The sequence below is a fragment of the Rhineura floridana genome, chromosome 10 (assembly GCF_030035675.1).
Source record: "Rhineura floridana isolate rRhiFlo1 chromosome 10, rRhiFlo1.hap2, whole genome shotgun sequence".
NCBI classification, from domain to species: Eukaryota; Metazoa; Chordata; class Lepidosauria; order Squamata; family Rhineuridae; genus Rhineura; species Rhineura floridana.
The window spans coordinates 6,126,136-6,148,534 of NC_084489.1; the positions used below are offsets into that span (position 1 = coordinate 6,126,136).

General features: G+C 41.5%; 3 protein-coding genes across 10 annotated transcripts in view; 2 read left to right on the top strand and 1 right to left on the bottom strand.

Annotated features, from left to right (window-relative positions):
• The window catches only part of TPK1 (thiamin pyrophosphokinase 1), a 443,206-nt gene extending 438,767 nt beyond the window's left edge, over positions 1-4,439 (top strand). For 6 of the 7 annotated variants that reach the window (XM_061586509.1, XM_061586518.1, XM_061586513.1 and 3 more), the window contains one exon: positions 406-4,439. In XM_061586509.1, the coding sequence (XP_061442493.1) occupies positions 406-578 (173 nt within the window). In that variant the 3' untranslated portion in view covers positions 579-4,439. The remainder of the gene's footprint in view (positions 1-405) is intronic. The other variant, XM_061586515.1, reaches the window with a different exon arrangement.
• SEC61G (SEC61 translocon subunit gamma) lies at positions 2,117-6,333 on the bottom strand. Of its 2 annotated transcripts, none has more exons than XM_061586519.1 (4): positions 6,220-6,333; positions 4,506-4,605; positions 2,788-2,890; positions 2,117-2,251 (listed from the first exon to the last, which is right to left on the bottom strand). In XM_061586519.1, the coding sequence occupies exons 2-4, from the start codon at positions 4,597-4,599 to the stop codon at positions 2,242-2,244; spliced, it is 207 nt and encodes a 68-aa protein (XP_061442503.1). In that variant the 5' UTR covers positions 4,600-4,605; positions 6,220-6,333; the 3' UTR covers positions 2,117-2,241. The 2 variants fall into 2 exon arrangements, with proteins under 2 accessions (XP_061442503.1, XP_061442504.1); XM_061586520.1 differs by lacking the exon at positions 6,220-6,333 and adding an exon at positions 6,085-6,204.
• Positions 6,334-10,192: 3,859 nt separating this feature from the next.
• LOC133365496 (axoneme-associated protein mst101(2)-like) lies at positions 10,193-16,366 on the top strand. The gene is made up of 2 exons (XM_061587469.1): positions 10,193-15,289; positions 15,323-16,366. The coding sequence occupies exons 1-2, from the start codon at positions 10,193-10,195 to the stop codon at positions 16,364-16,366; spliced, it is 6,141 nt and encodes a 2,046-aa protein (XP_061443453.1).
• Positions 16,367-22,399: the final 6,033 nt, after the last annotated feature.

Below are 22,399 nucleotides of genomic sequence, written 5' to 3' on the forward strand. Positions count from 1 at the left end.
TTATTACCCCTTCCCAAGAATTGTAGTTCAGGGGGGCTGACAGACCAACATATCTCAATTAAAAAAAAAAATCAGCAACCAAAAATACAGTGCCCAAGATTCTTTTGGGGAAGTCATGACAATTAAAAGTGTCATGCATACCACTATACGCTCATAGTACAGATCAGATGCACTCTTCATATGATTGCAGGGGGGAGGGGAGAGATTTTATGATCATATCATCGTTGTAGTTGTATGCACATTTATGTGGGAGTGATCATACTCTAAGTCTGAAGGTGGTCAAGAATACTAACATTGAATCAACTATGCTATCTTTATCCCTGCTTCTTGTGCTGGTCCACGTAGACACACATATAGAGAGCTTCAGGAACTCTTTTGTTAACTCTTCTTTTTCATTTGTTACAGATAGAAGCATTCTAAAGTTTGGGACTCTCGTCAGCACTTCTAACACTTATGATGAATCTGGAGTTGTGACCATTGAAACAGACAAGCCTTTGCTTTGGACAATGGGCATCAAAGATAAAAAGGTGTGCTTAAAAAGTCCATCACCACCTACTTTTGTTCAGCCCAAACCTTAAAGTGATGCTTCCTGAGAAAATGTTGGCCATTAATGAACTCAGAATGATGTGTGATATACAAGTAATTCTCATTGTACTTTTTAAAAATTTCAGATTTTATGCATTAGCCTGTTTTTACACAGCTTAATTCTGTAGAATTGTCAGGGCTTTTAAGGCTTTTGTTGTTCAAGCAATGCTGAATTATAAACCTTTTTAAAAACGTCTGAACACTGATGTATTTTTGCATATGCTGTGTCTAGGATCTTTTTCAAAAGGCATGGAGGTCTGATAAACATTAGTGGAGATACAATACTCCATTCCATAACATTTATAACTCAGCATCCTCAAAATCTGGTAGCTGCCTCCAGCAAAACACCAATTTGCCATTTGCCAGTATTACCTGCCCAGGCCAATACCCACAAAGTAAGTTACTATGACAACAGAACTGTATGTGCAGCCTCCATTATGTGCATTTGTATTTAGCACAGAATGTGTTTTCAAAATCAATAATGTACAGGGGGAGAGCACAGCCATGCAGCCTCCACGGTGCAGGTCCGCAATTAGAAGCACAGAGCCAAGCCTCACTGAGGGCTACTAGCTCTTTCACACCACTAAACAAAACGTGCAGTGCCAACAGAGCAATACTAATCATACAATCCACCCTCCCTTTGTCCTCATCCTTAACGATAGCTTGAATGCACATATTGCTGGCTCAGATGAGCTCTTTTGTTTGCATTAAAGGGGGATGGGGAGACAGGTACACACCCCAAATTTGGAGAGGGGATGCCACCTATGAACTACAACATATACACAATTACAGATCATAGATACGTATATAGCTTTGCAACTACTCATAAATGAGATTGTCCAGATAGAGCTTAGCCTCATCTGTGTCACTGAGAACAGAACCAAAGCATTGCAAATCCCAGTCAAATGTCCATTTAAGCAACATTAACATACCATCTGCCCTTTCTTTACTCTCAAAACAAATGTTGAGCTAAAGCACTTCATTGTTATTGCCAATATTCAAATAAATAGGTTTTTAAAGAGGAAGTCAGACCAATGCCACAATGGGTTATATTCAATTAAATCCTACACAGAGTAGCCCCATTGAAATTAATGAACCTAAGTTGGTCATGTCTGTTAACTTCAATGGGTCTACTGTGAGTAGGACTAGCATGGAACACCACCCATTGACAGGCGTTATGCTAATTCTTGCATTTAATATCTGTATTAAATTCTGACATTCAATGGGGGAACATAAGAGTTGAATTGCTTTAAATCTGGAGACAAAACATAGAAAGAGCAATCTGTTGGTGCTGAACATCTTTAGGGGCAATCAGAACCAAGTTTGCATACAAAGACTGTCGAGAGTTCCAGTGCACTACTCAGTTTATGCTAGCACTGATGCATCCCCAAAACCCGAAAGAAATGGGGCAAGTCATAAGATACCATTTGACCTTTCAGAGGAAAGATCATGTAGTTTACTGAGCACAAAACTTTAAGAGTCAACACAGGTCTTCATGTGCTTGCATTAACCAAATAGGAAGCCACACCAGTTTTACTTTAAAACCTGGTTTATAATGACAAGTAGCAAAAGATCTAGAAAGACGGTATCACAAAGCCTACAACGTTCTCTTTTGTCACCACGTGCATTATCAAGTTACAGGTCTTCCTGACGCATTCAGCCACCCCTGTAAAACAAAAGAGAAAAAGACAGACAACATAATCAACTTGATACTCTACAATGTAATACTTTAAGTTCTATTATTCTGCAATTATCTTTTATTTAAGAGATCCAACGTAGTCATTACCCAGAAAGTAACAATAGAGTTGCTTCAGTCAAAGATGGGCAGGGGGGAACAGACAGTGAATTATATAGGAGCAGAGCATATGGTCAGATCACTATCAGCAACTTCACTGCGCAGCAGAGGGCAAAGGGGTGAAGAAGCCACCCCTCACCCATGCCATAGTCCTGATCTACCCCCCTGCTCCACATGCTGGCTATTTGTAGAAAAATAAATAAATGTGATATGGACTCAAAGTAGCTATCGATATTACTTTATATTTGTCAGTACCGACAAGAATCTAAAGAATCTTGAGGGGCATGCTTTACATACCTAGAGAGAAGTTGTCATGGATCCCAGCAGAGGTCATGTTAGGAGGTTGCTCACAAGTTTTGTTTTGTTTTTTTAATACCAGCAATACCAATTTTGTTGCATTTACTTACACAATGATGTTGTTGATTGGAATATGGATCAGTTTTACAAAGAAACCAATAAATCCCATTATTGCAAAACCTATTGCTGTTGCCATTGCAATCTTCTGGAATTCTGTAATTAAATATACATATATATCACTTGTCAATTAGAACACTGCAGTGGACGGTAATTTTAAACAACATGTACTGTTAAAAGGATTTTGAATAGTTACAACTAGACAAGTTTATCTTTAGCCAGGAATACCTGAACAACTGAACTGAAGTATGAAGGATTCCTAACCATGTGAAGGAGAAACGTGCATAGCTCACGTTTTACACTGATGCTGAATGTCCAGACTTTTTATGGGAGGGAGGGAATCTCCCTCCACAGATTAAGTATGCTGAGGGGGGACATGTATACACATCTTAAGTGATAATTAAATCTCCAAGAACTTTAAAAGGGTTAACATTCCAATCAGATATATTTCTGCTACATTATGTGCCTGTGCTGCCACTATTTGCCATATGGTAAAGTGTTCAAGCATTTTGTGGTGTTGAAATCTCTGGCAGTGATTGCCTGAGCTGCTCTGGTATACAGAGGAGCTAGGCAAGGGAGGGAGGAGGCAGAGACCATCAAAAAGAAGACTGCTCCACAAGAATCAGACAGAGAGGAGAGAGTCAGGGAGGGGGTGTTTCTCTAAGATGTCATCATAACCAACCACAAGAGGGACCTAGGATCTTTAGCCAGGTGATGTATTGTGACTAGGCACTGCCGCATCATTCAGTGCACTCTGTCCCAAGTCTTTTTGTTGGGTCTACAATTCTGCCAACCAAAACTGTATGCTCACTACAACCTCCCCCAACCAAACATGGGAGGGAACAGTGTGTTGTCCAACATTACTTTGAGTGTGAGGACCAGTACAACTGCACTGAGTGAGCCTTTGCCCACCTCCCAAGCTCTGAGCTGATTAGGGAGAGTGGGGCTTGTCCCTGTCACACAAGACTCAGAAAGCCAAGGCTCAGAGTTGTGTGTGGGAGAGCAAGTGACCTTCTCTAGGCTAAGGAAAAGCATGGGTATTCTTCCGGATGCTATGTCCTCGCTAGAGAAAAATATGCTCATCAGTGACATGGTGGCAAGCACATTCCTAAACCCTTGCTCAGACTCACTCTCCACACCCCACAAAAAAAAAAATTTAAAATGCACCTCTAGCCATAGATAAGAAAATAAATTCCTGCATACCTCTTAGAAATACAAACTCAGACATAATTTTATTTTATTTTTGTCTTTAAAAAAACTGCATAGTACAGATTAAGGGTTTTTTTTCTTTTTGAACGCCTCCAGTATCACCAAATATGCCGCCAAACAAGATCGGCCTCACAAGACCTTCTCTCGGTCCCACCGGTGAAAACAGCTAGGCTGGTGCGGACCAGAGAGAGGGCCTTCTCGGTCGTGGCCCCCACCCTCTGGAACTTGCTTCCGTTTGACCTCCGACATGCCTCCTCCCTGATGGCTTTTCGTCGAGCCTTAAAGACCTTGTTATTCAGGCAGGCCTACGGGATTTCTGGGGTGGGTTAGGCTATTATGTTGTATTACTAACGGGTGGTTTAGATGTATTGTTGTTTAATATGGTGACCGTTGTATGAATATGTTTTAAATTGTATTTTATATTGTGTAAGTCGCCCAGAGTGTCTGTTAAGTCAGACAGATGGGCGACTAACAAATAAAATTTTATTATTATTTTATTTACCTTTCCTGTCTGGCTTTGTGCATCTTTTAACAAGCCTGATGGAATCTTTCACAAACTGACGGCTGGGTTCCACAAATTGCATTACTTGATCCATGATATTCTGCAAGGACAAAAACAAGTACACCAACTTGTTAGTTTTTCTATCCAGTCATTTCAAGTCAGCTTGGAAGTTGCCTTCAATACAAATCGTAAAGTTTCTATACAGCAAATCAAACAAGTTCACAATTTTTTAAGCGTTTTGGCTTCAACTGTTAGAAAAACACAAACATGATATTGGTGTTCATTTAAAACAATGTAAATATATCTTATAATCTACAATGTATTTTAGAGACTTCTAGCATTTTCCTCCAATGTTATTTGTTGCACCTAGGTACAGTGTTCCTTACCAGAAAATGTTGTTATTAGGTTTCTTATTATGCAGACGTACTGCAACAGCAATGCACCCACTTTGATCTCACAATGATATAATACCCTACACCACCAACAACTATGGTTAATCAATTTTGAGGCTCCCATACATGCTCCATGGCTCCTTTCCTATTATTTTTAGGAATATTCAGCAGCTCAAAACTTGAGACAAATTTACAAAAACTTTACATTTAGGAAAAGGATAACGAGGCACAGTTGACAGAGAAAAAATATACAAAGCATAGTAGCAATGTAACACCCTAAAGATTAAGCTTGGCACCATTACATTAAAGAAGTTTCTATCCCTCTTGTGTTCTGAAGCCAATTACAGAGTTTAGAAAAACAGTCTATGGTTTAAGCACAGAAAGAGTGATGGTATTTCAGAAGTGCTTAGTATAAAATCTCAAGTTTAGATCAGATTTAATCAGGAATACAGTGACACACCATGGACCAGAGATCCCTAATGTGCATATAATGTGATTAGACATGTCCTGGATGTTCTTACCCTTCCACATCCTCTTTTGGGGCTGCATTGGGGGGGGGGGAATATCATGATAGTTACCCATGAATCTCCATGGCACATCACATTGTCCCATTTTTATTTATTTATTTATGTATTTATTTATTGCACTTACATACCACCCCATAGCCAAAGCTCTCTGGGCGGTTTACAGTAACTAGACTACAAATTGGGCAAATCAACTTTTTTTTTTTCAATTTCCTCGACCTACTGAGATAAGGAAGGTGGCGAAGAGGCTCTATATAATGCCAGCCTGATTCTGGAATGCTTTTCCTACTGCCAAACTTGTCTTTTCAGCCTCAGACAAAAACCTTTTCTATGCCAAAACTTTTTAAGGCGTTGAGTTTCTACACATCTTCAGTTTGACTATTTATTTTTAACTTTGGCCAACACTTACGCTGTGTTATGTTGTTTTTATTTATTTACTAAGTTCCATTTTTCTAACTTCTCCAAGACATTTTAAATGAAGAGCACTTGAGAAATCCATCAAATAAACGAACTCCTGAACAGGTTAAAGACCAAGGAAAGAGGTCCCATCCCTGTTTTGTTTTTGTTTTTCCGGAGAAGGGGGAGGGGAGGAAAGAAAATAGGGGATCCGTGGTGGTTACTTGGGGGCAAAAGAAAGCCACTTTGTACATGCCCAGGGCTTACCTACTGGCGACGACACTGCTACGTATGCCCGAACTCCGACACTGAGAACAGAGTGCTCCGGTTATTCCCTCCCTTTCCCGCATAAACCAGGCTAAATCCTGAGCACCACCACAAGCTCTGTGCAATCGCACTCACCGATTCGGTTGGCCGCTACCGCTCGACTAGCCGCCGCTGCTCCTGAGGACACGTAGCAATCCGAGACTCAGGCAAGGCGAACCCGGAAGCGGAAAATAGAAACTGCGTAAGGGACGTGCACGCGCGTCAGCGGCAGACTTCCTTTCAGGCAGGGGTGCAGCCTCGGTGATTTTCCGACGAGACTTCCGGATGTCAAACGCAGCTCTCCGAATTCTCCATATGCGCGGTACAAGTAGTGGAAGTAAAGAAGAGTCAAACGTTTTAAACTCTCAAATAAAGCAGGACAGGTTTACGTACAGATTCCCTTTTTGATGTATTTTCTGAAATAATCACACACATACCCTGCAAAGGTGTTTTGAAAAAAGAATAAGCTAGGTAAGGATGCCACTTTTCCCAGCAGGTTTCTTGTAACATTAAAAATCTCAAGCCGTGCAGAAATTCAACAACCCGGAATACAGAGAGAATGTGCTTTACCTGCTGAATTTTAATATCAGCTGAATTTTAAAGGCACAGGACTTGTAGGGTGGCTTTTGTTGCAGTGATCTGGAAATGTCGTGACCCCCTGCTCAACACAGCAGAAAAATAAAACTATACATATATACTTTAGAAACACATTCTTTTGGCAGATATCCTGAGCCTTTGAACGTCTGCATGGCATGCACAATTTCAGCAGGTGCAACCTTCTCTAATACAGCAATGGGAGATGCACCTAATGGAGACCCATTTAGATTATCTGTTTATCAAGCATTCCTCCTGATTTGTTGTGCAAGGAGGTTACATTGCATCAAAGCAACTGTTATCTCAACACTTTTCAGTGAATATTCTAGTCACTTTCCTCATCACGAAAAGTCTGATATTTGGGGAAAGCAGGTTATGCAAGACCTCCTAATCAGCTATAATTGGCAACCTGAATTTGCCGTTATGTGATTAAATCCCACATGAATATAGTGACAGTCTGAAAGCAGAGGAGATACAGTCCCAATGCAGCTCCTAAGAATTAGACTAGAGGCATGTCCAGACTTGCTATTTTCAGATGTTATTCAATCACATATCGGCAAATTCAGAGAGTTGATTTGGAGGTATTCTGCAACAAACCCACTTCCTCTAAAAAAAATCTGGACTTTTTGCACTAAGGAAAGCAACAGAGAAAAGCACTAGAAAGTGTTGGATAACATTCGCTTGACAGCAATGTCATCTAACCTTCCCTGCAAACAACTCAGGATGAATCATCAATAAATGGGCCATCTGGAAGCCACCTTACAGGGTCAGATCAAAAACACTTTGGGATCCATTTTTGGGATGATTCCAGACAGGGGCCTAAAACTGTAAATGGGTCATTGAGATTGCAAATGGGTCACTGGCAACAAGTCATGTGCTTTAAATGTGCATTGCATATGCTTTAAATGTATGGTGTGGACCTGCCCTAGTTTTCCCCCAAAAGGGAAAATCTGGATTAAATGGGGTGGAGGGAGTACTTTTGATGAGAATGATTCTGTGTGGATACTGCCACACATACACAAAAATGTCCACCCTTTGTCATCTCCGAAGGAGAAGGCAATGGAAAAACCCAAGCTTTTAGTTTATCTGTGACAGGACAGCAACATGTGCCTCCTCCATTCCAAAAATGCCATTCCTATTTCATGTCTTATTTTGTTGTGGGGAGGGGGAGATGTGTTTTGTTTTTAAATTTCATGCAAGTCAATGGAGCACAAGGCTTCTACATGCCATTTCATGCTGAATTGGGCTTGTGAGGAGGCAATTTAAGTAGAATGGCCTCTGCTGCAACTTGAGGAATGTCTGAAATTGGGATGTTTGACTAGAAATCTAAACTAGCCTCAGCCTCGCCTCTAACCACAGTATTAATAGTGGACAACATAGCAAAGTTGTTAAAACACACTCTCCCCTCAGCTCCACCCATTTGTAATATGGTGCTAATAGGCTATATTTGGGAAAGAAATGCACAAGCATTTTTTCTTTTTGAAATTAAAGTTAAAAGACAAGGTATCTTTTTACCACAGTCACTTGGGAGTTGAAAAGTGAAATTTTATTTGAATTTTAAATATTTTCAATCAATCACAATAGATACTGGGAGAGGGGGGAATGAAATACTTGCATTAGTTAGGAAACAGTTGACGTGTCTTTGGTTTTGTTTTTTAACTTTAGTGAAAATAACAAACTTCAATTAACAAAAAAGTCTTGAGATGTTGGTTGTTTTTACATCTGAAATCCTACCACAAAGCATTTTTACAGGATTTATGAACAGGGGAGATCTTTCTCCTGGGATACCTAATGTGCACACTTACTTAGGAATAAGTCCCACTGAGATCAGCAGAACTTATTTCCTATGAGGTTAGCCTTCATGATTCTGCTTCCTCCACTTATGGGAACTGTCAAAAGAACAGTTCATTTAAATTCTCTTCAGATGAACAGTTACCCAAGCCACGTTTATCCTTTTTGCAAGGCAGATTAAAAATTAAATATAGTCTTATCTAATGATAAGCTATATGTGAGGAATTAGAGATGCAAAGAAATTATAGGATGCTTATGGGGGAGAATCCTAGATTAGAGTTCCAAATCAAGCTTGGATTTTTCTGTGTAAGATTTGGATTTGTTTTAACCACATCCACTTCCAGAGGCACCATCACTATACTATGTACTTACTGTGAATTATGATCTCACCCCTTATATTTCAAGCATCTTACATCTTAGGAGGACACACTCCCTTCTTGAGGATTTATTTACAAGCTTAGTTATTCAAGATTATTCAAAAGTCAGTTTGATCCAGCATGCATACAGTTGAACTTGAATCTCTAAAAACAATTAGACACAACTGTAGTTATCACACAGTTCTGTATATGGGAAACTATTTTTATAAATACATATTTATTCACTTTTGTGAGCTTGACCCTGAATCAATCCACCCAGATTCAGGTTTCCCATGTCAGACAAAGCTAGGCTTCTTCCTGGTGGATTCTTGCAGCCAAAAATAAACAGAATGTACAAGAAATATATGGTATTTCTGATATTGGGTTGTATCTAACTAAGTTCAACTCAGAGTAGACTTATGGATCTAAATTAGACATGTCCATTAATCTCAATGAGTCTGTTCTGAGTAGAACTAACATTGGATATACAATCCATTTTCTTTTCATTTAACAGCACTCACATCTTCATGCATCTAAATATTACTGCAAACATTAAATGTCCATAGGCCTAGGTACGCTCTCAAAGTCAAAATCATTTTTAAAATTATGTATCTTTAAAACAAATACAACTACTCCAAATTGTTTTAGGCCAACGTCCCACATTGCAAATTAAGTCATATTGTTCCCAGATCTGGTGTTCAATTCCACTGCTCGTCTAACAATGTTCATCTAAATGTCAAGTAGAGAACCCTGTCTATGCTGTTCATATACACTCTGTTCAATATCATGGTGAGGCATACCAGCTTCTGGGTAAGAATGAGGTCAGAAATCACAGTGTTTCATGATTTTTCAGGCAGAAAAGCATGAAGGATGGACATTCCAGAAAGTCAACAAGCTGCAGTTTTCCATCCAGTGATACATGTCTTCTTCTTTTTGATTATAAACATCTTTGTGCAGGGAAAAATTAGTAAAATCTGCCATACACCCTATTTAAACACAGCACATAAAGGAGAAGAGAAATGACTATGGGAGATTGTTAGCATTACAGGCTTTAAGAACTTACCTCAAGATTCTGGTGATGATGAGACTGATGACATCACAAAATCTCCCTTTGTTATTAGGGCTTTCCAGACTGAGTTTTAGGACATTAAGAAGTAGTAGTAGACGTAGAAGTAGGACCATGGCAGAGAGGAATTATGAGGGCCATTTTTCATCAGGCCGCTCATTTGCTTAACAACTACATCCTCCCTCAAGTCAGCTTCCTTAAATTCTTCCTTCCTTTCTAAGGCCAAACTATCTCCTGCATCTGTTCATCCTTTTTTGTCAACATGGATCCAAGAAAAGTTCATAGTGACATACATGACCAGGTCAAGTCTGGTTTGAACTTTGCAAATTCTGAAGATCGACTCTTCCTTCGAGAGTCATTAGAAAGCATAAATAATTCGTTATCACTTACAATGAACAACATTTGTGTAGGTGAGGCTGGTGATAAGCTTCTGGAAGATCCAAGCAAGGAGAACAATTTGGAGACTTGTGGTGAGGAAATGCAACAATGTCAGATTCAGAACAACATCCAAGAACTGGGATACAAAACCCTGCAAGTAACCGATGAGATGAGGAATCAAATCAATGAAAAAAGTAAGGAGGCTTTTGAAGTCCTAGCTAAAGGTGAACTTCAAAAAGCTGTTTGCTTGTTCACCGAAGCCATTGAGTTAAATCCACATATTCCCAGTTCCTACCTTAACAGGGCCAATGTTTTTATGCAGTTGCAGGAGCCAAATGCTGCCATCAAAGACTATGACATAGCCATTGAGCTGAATCCAAAATCAGCAGAGCCATTTAGACTGCGAGGGAAAGCATTCCACAATTTGGGGCATTTGAGAGAGGCAACCTGTGATCTTGCTTTAGCTTCTAAATTGGAGTATGAAGAAGAGGCCAACGCTGTGGTGAGAAGACTGAAGTTAGGGTTTCAAAGGATTTCTGAGAGGCAGGCAAAGTGTGCCCTGAGATATAAGGAACCTGAGATACTGGAGAAGGTTAAGAATGCAGAGGCATGTTTGGAGGATGAGGGAAAGGATCAGAGAGAAAACAACTTTAGCAGACCATTGGAGAATGAAGTGGCAAATGGTAAAGAGGAAGAGGTTAAGCTAGATCATGATGGTGATTCCCAAGAGATGATAGATGAAAAGGTGGAGACAGCTGAGATGTGGAAGCAGGCCAGTGGAAAAAAGAAAGAAGCTTTTGATGCAATGGAGAAAGGTGAACTGCAAAGAGCCATTGACCTGTTAACTGAAGCTCTCAAATTAAACCCCCATTGTACCAACCTGTATATTTGCCGAGCCAGCACCTTTCTAAAGTTGCATATGCCAAATGCTGCCATAAGAGACTGCAACCAAGCCATAACAATAAACCCTAATGCAGCATTACCATATAAGTGGCGTGGTGGAGCATTTCGTCTGTTGGGTTACTGGCAGGAGGCTGCTAAAGATCTTTCTTTGGCCTGTCAGTTGGATTATGATGAAGATACCTATGCCATGCTGAAGGAGGTAGAAGCAGAGGCCCCAAAAATGTTAACATTAACTGTTGAGCAAAGCATTAAATGTTGGGGAAAGCATGACGAAAAATGTAACAGGGGAAACATTTTTAAGGAGAAGATGAACAAGATGAAGGAAGCCTCTATGGACCAAGAGAGAACACTGCCAAAGATTCTCTTGAAGAAATCAAAAACTCAAGATACTGCTTCAGAAGAACAGGAGAAGAGTAAATTTAAAATCTCCAAAGAAAAGAAAGCTTCATATCATTATGCCCAAGAACATGAAACATTTCATTTTCATTTTCCAGAAGAACAAGGCAAAGCATATCTTACGTATACTGCAGAGCAGGAAAAAGAACAACTAACAGCTCATGAAAAATATGAAACATCTGAACTTCAGGAACTAGGGAGTCAGGAGGGAGCTAAGAGTGAGCTTGAATGCATTAATAAATCAGAGAGCGAGGAGAGTGAATTGGAAATTGATACTGAAGAGGTAATTGAGCCAGATGAAGATGTTCCTCAAGAGATGGGAGATGAAAACATGAGAGTTACAGATGAAATGCGAAAACAAGCCAGTGAAAAGAAGAGAGAAGCCTTTGATGCAATCAATAAAGGTGAACTTTTAAAAGCTGTAGATCTGTTCACTAAAGCTATTAAGCTCAATCCACACCTTACCATCTTATATGCAAATCGAGCCAGGGTCTATTTGAAGCTTCAGAAGCCACATGCTGCAATCAGGGACTGTGATAAAGCCATACAGATCAACCCTGATTCTGCACAGCCCTATAAGTGGAGAGGAAAAGCACTACAGCTACTTGGTTACTGGCAGAAGGCTGCTAAAGACCTTGCCTTAGCCTGCCAATTGGATTATGATGAAGAATGCTATGCCATGTTGAAGGAGGTACAACCAAAGGCTCAGAAAATTGCCAAATACTGGAGAAAGTGTGAGCAGAAACTTGAGGAAAAGAAGTATATGGAGCTATTAGAAAGACTGCAGGAAGTTCGTGAAAAGCATGAAAGGCCACAAAGTAGACTAGAGGAAAGAGATGACAAGGTAAACACTGAAGACCAGAGAGGAGCTTGGAAGGAAACCATGAAGGAGCACCCAAGAGTCAGACAAACAGTCCTGAGGAAACAGGAGAGCATGTCCCAGGAGGAGCTGGAGAGAAGTCTGCAAGAAAGCATAAGGAAACAATACCGATCTTTTGAAAAGGAGACTGAGGAACAAGAAAACTTTCAGCAGAAGTTATTGGAAGAACAAGAGAGTCCTCAGCAGAAGGAAGTTAAATTCCAGGGAATAGTCCAGCAGAAAGAGCTGGAGGAACAGTTGATAGCCCTTCAACAGGAACTTGAAGAAAAGCTGAGAGCTTATCAAGAAGAGTTGGATGAAGAGGAGAATGCTCTGCAGAGATTATTAGAAGAACAGGAAAAATCGCAGCAGAAGGTACTTTATCAACAAGAAAGAGCTTACAAAATGATCCTAGAAGAACAAGAGAGAGTTCAGATGCTGGCTCTGGACGAACTAGAAAGAGCTCAGCAAGAGGCTTTGGAGGATTTGGCAAGAGCTCGAAAGAAAGCCCTGAGGGAACAAGAAAGAACTCACCAACAAGCCCTGGAAGAACAGGAGAGAGCTCTGGAAGCTCTGGAAAGAGCTCATAAACAAGCATTGAAAGAACAGAAAAAAGTTCACGTGGTTGCCATGGAAGAACAGGAACTAGCACAAAAAAAATCTCTAGAAGAAAAGATGATGGCTGAGGCAGCTCTGGAAGAACTCCTGAGAACTCAGAGAAAATTCCAAGAAGAGCAGGAAAGGGCTGAAAAGAAAGCAATGGGAGAAAGAGAGAAAGCTCAGGAGGCCTTAGGAAAAATAGAAAGTGCTCAAAAGAAGGCTGTGGAGGAACAGGAAAGAGCCCAGAAAGCCCTAGAAGCTTTGGAAAGAGTTCATAAACAGGTATTGGAGGAACAGAAGAAAGCACAGATGGTAGCCATGAAAGAACAGGAGCAAGCACAGAAAAAATCTCTAAAAGAAACAAATATGGCTGAAGCAGCCCAGGACAAACTATCAAGGGCTCAAATAAAGGTTTTGGACAATCAGGAAGAGGCTGAGAATAAAGCAATGGAAGAAAGAGAGATGCTTCAAAAAGGCCTAGAAGAACTAGAGATTGCTCAGAAGAAGGCTTGGAAGGAACAGGAAAGAGCTGAGAAAGCCCTGGAGGCTCTGGAAAAAGCACATAAGCAGGCACTGGAAGAACGGAAGAAAACACAGGAAAAAACTCTTAAAGAAAAGAAGATGGCTGAGGCAGCCCTGGATGAACTCTCACAGGCACAAAACAGGTTTAAAGAAGAGCAGGAAAGGGCTGAGAAGAAAGCAATGAGAGAAAAAGAGGTAGCTCAGAAGCCCCTAGAAGAGTTAGAGATTGCTCAGAAGAAGGCCCTGGAGGAACAGGAGAATGCTCAGAAAGCTCTAGATGCTCTGGAAAGAGCTCATAAGCAGGCACTGGAAGAACAGAAGAAAGCCCAGATGGCAGCCACGGAAGAGCAGAACCGAGCACAGAAAAAATCTCTAGAAGAAAAGAAGATGGCTGAGGCAGCCATGGAACATCTCCTTGAGATTCAGAGGAAAGTCCAAGAAGAGCAGGAATGGGCTGAGAAAAAAGCAATGGAAGAAAGAGAAGTACTTCAAAGGAGCAGAGAAGAATTAGAGATTGCTCAAAAGAAGGAATTCGATGAACGGGAGAGAGCTCAGAAAGCCCTGGATGCTCTGGAAAAAGCTCATAAGCAGGCACTGGAGGAACAGAAGAAATCTCATATGGCAGCCATGGAAGAACAGGGACTAGCACAAAAGAAATCTCAAGAAGAAAAGAAGATGGCTGAGGAAGCTCTGGAAGAACTCCGAAGTGCTAATAAAAAGTTCCAAGAAGAACAGGAAGCAGCTGAGAAGAAAGCGATGGAAGAAAGAGAAGTACTTCAGAGGGGCCTAGAAGAATTAGAGATTGCTCAAAAGAAAGCATTGCAGGAACAGGAGAGAGCTCATAAGCAGGCACTGGAGGAACAGAAGAAAGCCCAGATGGCAGCCATGGAAGAACAGGGACTAGCACAAAAGAAATCTCAAGAAGAAAAGAAGATGGCTGAGGAAGCTCTGGAAGAACTCCGAAGTGCTAATAAAAAGTTCCAAGAAGAACAGGAAGCAGCTGAGAAGAAAGCGATGGAAGAAAGAGAAGTACTTCAGAGGGGCCTAGAAGAATTAGAGATTGCTCAAAAGAAAGCATTGCAGGAACAGGAGAGAGCTCATAAGCAGGCACTGGAGGAACAGAAGAAAGCCCAGATGGCAGCCATGGAAGAACAGGAATTAGCACAAAAAAAGTCTCTAGAAGAAAAAAAGATGGCTGAGGCTGCCCTAGAACAACTCTTGAGAAAGGTCGAAGAAGAACAGGAAAAAGCAGAGAAGAAAGCAATGGCAGAAAAAGAGAGAGCTCAGAAGACCAAAACAGAATTAGACATTGCTCAGAAGAAGGCCCTGGGGGACTTGGAGACAGCTAAAAAAAAGGCCAGGGAGGAACAGGAAAGAGCCCAGAATGCTCTAGAAGCTCTTGAAAGAGCTCATAAGCAAGCACTGGAGGAACAGAAGGAAGCACAGAAAAAAGCTCTTAAGGAAAAGAAATTGGCTGAGGCAGCCCTAGATGAACTCTCACGGGTTCAGAGAAGGGTCCAAGAAGAGCAGGAAAGAGCTGAGAAGAAAGCAATGAGAGAAAAAGAGGTAGCTCAGAAGCCCCTAGAAGAGTTAGAGGTTGCTCAGAAGAAGGCCCTGGAGGAACAGGAGAATGCTCAGAAAGCTCTAGATGCTCTGGAAAGAGCACATCAACAGGCACTGGAGGAACAGAAGAAAGCCCAGGTGACGGCAATAGAAGAAGAGGAGCAAGCACAGAAAAAATCTCTAGAAGAAAAGAAGATGGCTGAGGAAGCCCTGGAAGAACTCCTAAGAGCTCAGAGGAAGTTCCATGAAGAGCAGGAAAGAGCTGAGAAGAAAGCAGTGAGAGAAAGAGAGAGGGTTAAGAAGTCCTTAGAAGAATTAAACACTGCTCAGAAAAAGGCTCTGGAGGACTTGGAAACAGCTCAACAAAAGGCCATGGAGGACAATGACAGAGCTCAACAAAAGGCCTTGGAGGAACAAAGGATAGCCCAACTAGCCATGGAGGAACTGGAGAGAGCACGTGCTAAGGCTGTAGAGGAACAGCAGAGAGCTCAGATGGTGGCCTTTGAAGAACAGCAGAGAACTAAGATGATGCTTATTGAACTGGAGGAGACACGGAAGAAGGCCTTGGAGGAACAGGAAAGAGCACAGATGAAGGCTATAGAGGAGCAAGTCAGAGCTCATTATATTATAGGGGAATTGGCAAAAGTTCAAAAGGCAACTTTGGAGGAACAAGAAAGAGCTCGGAAGACATCCTTAGCAGAGCAGCAGAGGGCCGAGATTCTGCTTGAGGAGCTGGAGGAAAGACGAAAAGCCTTAGGAGAACAGGAAAGAACACAGGTGAAGGCCCTTGAGCAACAAGAGAAGGCTCATCTTGCTACAGAGGAATTGGCAAAGGCTCAAAAGGCAGTTCCGGCGGAACAAGAGAAGGCTCAGAACAAGCCCCTAGAAGAACGGGAGACAGCTGGAAAGGGCACAGAAGAACTGGAGAGAGCACAAAAACAGGCCTCGGAGGAAACGGGAAGAGCACAGAATAAAACTGCACCACAAATTCAGGAACCTGTTTTTAAAAGGATTCATGAGGTATGCAAGTTAATACATAAACTGGGTGCTAGTGAGCTGGAAGGAGCTCGTAGAAAGAACTATGCAGAGCAAGGAAAGGCTCACATGACTCTAGGACAGAAAGAACATCCACAGCCACAGAAGAGCACAGAGCATGACAAGAGTTCACAAAGACCATTCTCAGACTCTGTTTTGGACTTTTTCCAAACTGAGTAAATACCAGCATTCTGATCCTGAATGAGGGTTAGAAAAAAAGATGAACTGAATGTTGGCGGTCATCTGCAGGTATTGTGTTCATGAAAGTAAAGTTGGGAAGGAAGGAATAAGAAGAGAAATGTTTCTATTTGTAGAGTTTTCCCATATACACAGTATTTTTTAGGATTAAAATATCCCTGTCCACACAGCAATGGGTCCTGGCACAGATATTCATGAGCATACCGTGTTTTTCTTGTCCTATCATGAGTGCCTCAGGGGGGCTCACTCGGTGGGCAGGACAGGACAGGTAAAACCACCATTGATTGGCTGCTCCTCCATGACTACAAATACCAACTAAGAAGCCAGATCGGAAGCATCTGACCTCTTCCACCCACCCACCCCCCTCACATATTTTTGACAGTGGATCGGATTCTGAAAATAGAAAATGTTATTTTCCATCCAGTATTTTGAACATTAGCTGATTCTCCTAAAATACAAAGAGCTTTTCCTATCTATTCAGATGAGTTAAATAGTTCCCCACTACCAGCACCAGATTCTTTTTATAAACACAGAAATATTAGGTATAGAAAGAAAACATTGTTCTTTTGGTGAATGAACAGGATATTTGAGACAAAGTCAGAAAAATGGGTAAAATAAAATAATTGGCTTTTTAGTTTGAGTATTTTTAAAATTAATTCTGATTCATTTAAAACTTTAAATGTTCATTTGTGAAAACGTTGACTGTGCTAAAATCCCATTATTGTAAGGAGGCCTATAAAAATAGCTAGTCTCTTTCCTCAATCCGTGTGAGGTAAGAAATCTACCAATATTTGATTCATCTCCAGTTTCTCTTATTATAGTTTCTACGGTGAAAAGAAATGTGTTGGTGTATTTATCCCAAAAGGAAAAGTTAGAGGAAAAGAAGTTAAGGGGAATCATTAACAAACTGCGTTGAAAAGGGCCCTCTAATCTTATGTGGAGACTGGTTGTGCTCCTGACAACAACAGATTTCCACTGAAGTTAGGAGATCATTCACATGGAACAAATTTCAGATTTCTAGACTGCTCTGTAGGGTTCCAGGTCAGAAACATCCCAAACCCTGAGATTTTGGGGGCGGGCCTGAGTGATATCATGGGGCGGGCCCAAGTGATGTCATTAAGCATGTTACATTAAGTATCAACCACAGTTGCTTGGCGTATACAATTCATACAAAAACATTTCTCTGATTGGAAATTAAGACAGAAATCTTAAGAGAAAAAATTGAGCCTGGGTAGGGAACATTTGATCTAGCCAGCTCACTTCTGGCAAAAAGCATTTAAGTGCCCTCAGGCCAGGCTAGTCACCAGAAGGCCACTGTAGGAAGAAAGGAGTCTAGTGTTGTGGAGATGTTAGATGGGAGCACTCGGGACTAAAGATGGATTCCCCCAAAGGGCTGCATTCTAAACACACTTACTAAGGGACTAAGCCCCATAGAACTCAATAAGACTTACTTCTCAGTAGATATGGTTTGGATTGTGTTGTTGGTAAAGCTTGGCCAGGAATCCTCTGCAAAGATATCCATATCCAAGTAAGGTTGGCAACCCCCTGCCTGGAATGCCCTGCCCTTACTTTTTAACATCCAAATTCTTTTACACATTTGACCCTTCGCTTCAGAAAGAGGTCTGAGAAATAAGAAAGAAGATTCTGTACCCTTTTCTGTCTCCCCTGTGGGCTGCTGTAAACTCGCTTCATCAGCCAACCCAATTCCAGTGAATATAATTGACAGAGAGAAAGCACACATGATTTGGTCTACCTTCATAGGCAGCAGCTTGGGAACAACAACAATTGCAGCCACCCTGCCCAGTACGTGAATTCTCTTTTACCACTATTGGGGAAGAAACAAACAACAAGGTGCATCATCAATGGGTTTAAGAAGGTTGAGCGGAGCGCATGGAACCACTGTTGTTGCTTCTATGGATGAAAGGGAGTGACGATAAAGGTAAATGCTCAGGATACTGCTATGTGTAAACTAAAAGTGCTATCTGTTAAAATGTACTTGACATTTCACTGGAACTAATAGGCCTGTCACAGCAAAGCAATTTGAGCCTAAAATTTTATTTCATATAAAGTTATATTGTGCTGTATGGTCTTTATGGTGCTGTCTTTGCAGATTTTATAATTACCAGTGTGGCTGCTTCTAAACAGATGTGCCAGTAAGAAAATTTTACTTTTATGCTTGGAAAGTGCTTCTTAGGTAATTTTGTCAGCGCAGAGAAACGTTAAAGTAAATCTTAATGCTTTTATAAAGAGCAAGCAGATGTCTTTAACCTTTGCCATCTTGTTCATTTTTGCATGGTGCTTTAGGTCCAAAGAATGCTATGTTCTCAGAGGACGCCTTCTCTTCCCCAAGATATCTGTTCTTTCTTTCTTTCCTTGATTTCATTTTCATAGAACAAAATTAACTATAGCTTCCCCATATATAAGTAGGTTACTTAAAATTTCAAAAACTCTTGAAGTGTTGAATGTTGGTTGTAGACCTCTTGACTAAATCATAATTTCCAGGTAACTTTGGTCATTTTATTCCGTTTCTTGAAAAGAGGAAGCAAGCTTAAATGTTGTCTTTATAAATACAGTTGCCTACGTAACTCTGTTTTTGTCAAAATAGCCACTGATTCTTAATCATCTAATTTAAAAAAAGAAAAAACTGCAACAAAATCCAGCCAGAAGTTCCTCTTGCTTCAAAGGCAAAGTTCAGGCTTTTGTCAAAATACCCTATATCATGGCTGTATCATATTCCCAGCGCCAAGGCCCCCATAAGGCTGTAACAGACGTAGGTGAGGCAGAGCGAGAGGCTGCACATGCAGAGCAGCTTGGGGGCGGGGGGCCCTTAGGCGGAGGGTGGATGCCACCTGGCCATGCCCAGCCCTGGCAGCATCCTGTCAGCTGCCTGGCTGCCACTGCCCCCCTGACTGTACCGCTGGCTGCTGCCCTCCAGCCCTGCCATCGCCGCTGCCCAGGGGGAGCCCTGCATCACACAGCTGCCCGCCTACCCATACGCTGCCCAGGCAATCCTCTGTCTGCCACCACAGGTGCATGCTGCTTCTTGGGTGAGGGAGTCCCTGGTTGCTGAGAGTGAGTGAGTGAATGAGCAGGCGGGCAAGCAAGCGGGCAGGAAGGAGGGGGGAGGGGAGGGGAGGCAGCGGCCTGCCCAGATCCCTTCCCAGCAAGCAGAGAGCGAGTATGGCTCCCCTTCAGCGTATGCGTGAAGCACTCATGCATGGCTGGGCGGGAGTCTGGAAAGCCGGAGATCCAGGTATTTGGGAGTGATTTGACCAGAGTCTGGAGAGGGCAACCAGATGCCTGAGTCTCCGGCTAAAAGCCAGAGATCTGGTATCCCTAAGCAGGAAGTGCAATTATTTCTCTGCAGCCAGCGTTTGAAAGCAGCAATACTTCTGTGTTGGTTCAGTTCATATTTGATTGTGCAGAGTTGGTTTGTAGGTGTATGTTGCTGCATGGGGAGCAAGGGGGAAAATGGGGAGTGGGGTATGCTTTGGTCCTGATGGTCCTTTTGCTAACTGTTGGAGGGGGAGGGGAAGGATGGCAGTGGCGGGAGGGTAGGCCCTGGCCCTAATGGGCCTTTTCCTGACTGTTGGGGAATGAGGGAGAGGAGGAGAAGGATGGCAGTGGGGGGGTAGGCCTTGATCCGGGCCCTGATGGGCTTTTTGGTGACTATTGGAGGGGAAGGGGAGGGGCAGGAGGAGGAGGGGAAAACAGGACCCAAATGGATCACTTTGTGTGTGTGGAGGTGATTCACGTTTGGAATCTAACCAGCTGTAGCTTGAAAGAAAAGAGTGTCCACTGTGTTGTCTGTGCAAGTGTGTGTAGGCAAGCAGAATGAGAGAGTTGTTTAAGGAGTTTCTAGTGTTGTTCATGGCTGAGTGGGGATCTTCCAGGTCCTAGTCCAATGCTCTAACCATTGTGTTTATACATATATAAATACTCATTTTGTTGTATCGATAATTTTATTGTCTTTTGTAGACCCCTTATAAACCAAGGTAAGGCACTTTTCAGTTTCTTTAGGTTCTATTTGTAAAATTCCAATGCTTAAGCATCCACAGAACCTTTCAATGCAGGAGGATGGGAAGAAAACCGGACCTTGACCATGCCCCCGTGACCTGATTGGCCACGCCCCTGTGGCCTCATACCAACCCCACCAGTTTTAGAGGACACCAGCCGCCACTAACAAATCATCTCTGTCCAAAAAAGGTCGAAGCTAGCAAACCAGCCAGAGCTGGAAAAAGGCACTTGTAGCCATTGAGGACGCTTGAGCCTCCAGTTACAATGTTGGATCCAGAAGGCTACAGGGAGAAGAGGTAATTGGAAGAAAAGATACAGGAGACACCCTTCCAGGCTTTTTGTTAAACTGCAACAGATGCTCCCGACCATAGTTCACCCATCATTTCTTGCTTTTTTTTAGTTTGCAATTTTTATCTCTTTCTGAAATCTAAACTGAATCAGGAGACACTTGAATGCAATACATCATAGGATTGAAAATCAGCAGTGATCTTTCATCTGATAATATGCTTTCATTTTATTTTTCCTATAATGAGACGTTTGAGGCAGCATTTCTCAAATATGATTGTCTATTAATGTAACGCTCCTGCATAGTATACTCTGCATGAATTGTATACTTTATGCATAATGGACAGCTTCTTATCCTGGATAGTAACTGGCATAAGCGATACACCTGAAGGTACTGTTTGCACCACACTATCTCCATTATCAGCTACAATGTGTTTACTGAAAGCAGACTGCACTGTATTTATATTCTTACCTTCCAAATATTGTCACCAGGTGGCACTGTAGCCCAATTGTAAGCGAAACAATAATAATACTCACTCATTATTTTTATGGAAGTAACTTTCATATCGCAGCTATTTGCAGCAGATTGGAATGGTGCACTGTTCATTAATGAACTGATTTTCTACTGTACAAAATGTGGTGAATATATATTCTTTGCCTGTGTTGTGGGGCTACACAAGACCTTCCGGAGCTTAACCTGCAATAGTTCCAGCCACTGCTCCTGAACTGACCATCTGCAGCTCCAACAGGCATAGGCTCAGGGAAAACTGTGGCCTTTCCCTACTTTAGTGCTAAGGTCCCAAGCATAGCCAGCAGTGTAACTAGAGCGGTGCACTTGGTGTCCCAGCACTGAAAGCAAGACTGGGGGGAGGCAAGATTGGCCACTGCTGATAGAGTGTAACTTAAAATCATTATAATAGCAGGAATTTCATACACTCAAAGATAATTTTCACACTGGTTTCATTATAAAAAAATCAGAATTACCCACATGTAATTAATAAAACTATTGGAAAAGTGAATAATAGTTTTATTAACCCCAAATGAGCAATTTTTATTTTTTTTATAATGAAATAAATATGAAAATATATTTAAATGTATGAAATTTAATCAAATATAATTATAGCTCAGATTTACCATTGATTAATAATTTCATTAATGTGATTTTGTGAAATTGGGATGTTTATGGGAGCCTCAATTTGTTTATGATATTTCTAAGCAGTGCATATAAAACCAAGCCATATATAAAATAAATCAATAATATCATCATAAAACCAAACACTACCTTAAAATGCCTGCTGGGACAAAACAGTCTTAGACTGAACTCACATTCACAAAACAATAGTTGGATAGTGTAACCATTAGAAGCTCTTCCACTAGGGCTAGTGGGACACCGTCCTCCCAACAAGAATCTCAAACAATTTTAAAAATCCCTCAAAATCTCAAAGCCACACATTCTTTCCTGCCCCACACACATTTTATTGTTTTATGAACTGAAAGGGTTGTAGAGGCATTTCTGTCAATCTCTTGTTCTCTCGCCAATCAACTCTATGCATGACTCAGCCAACCCTAATCCAAAAGTACAGCTGTAGCAAAGATGTCCATCCCATGTGTCTCTGGTAGCAATGAGCTCCATTTCTGCAATAATCGGATTTGTCATCTGATTATTATTTCTGACATTCTCTATCTTTACAGAGAGAATTTTGAAGTAGCAAC

Coding starts and splice junctions, on each gene's coding strand:
- SEC61G (XM_061586519.1), bottom strand. CDS start 4,599: ATGGATCAAGTAATGCAATTTGTGGAACCCAGCCGTCAGTTTGTGAAA. Junction 2,891..4,505: donor CACAAAGCCAGACAGGAAAG/GTAAATAAAATA, acceptor ATTTAATTACAG/AATTCCAGAAGATTGCAATG.
- LOC133365496 (XM_061587469.1), top strand. CDS start 10,193: ATGGATCCAAGAAAAGTTCATAGTGACATACATGACCAGGTCAAGTCT. Junction 15,290..15,322: donor AGGAACAGAAGAAAGCCCAG/GTGACGGCAATA, acceptor GAGCAAGCACAG/AAAAAATCTCTAGAAGAAAA.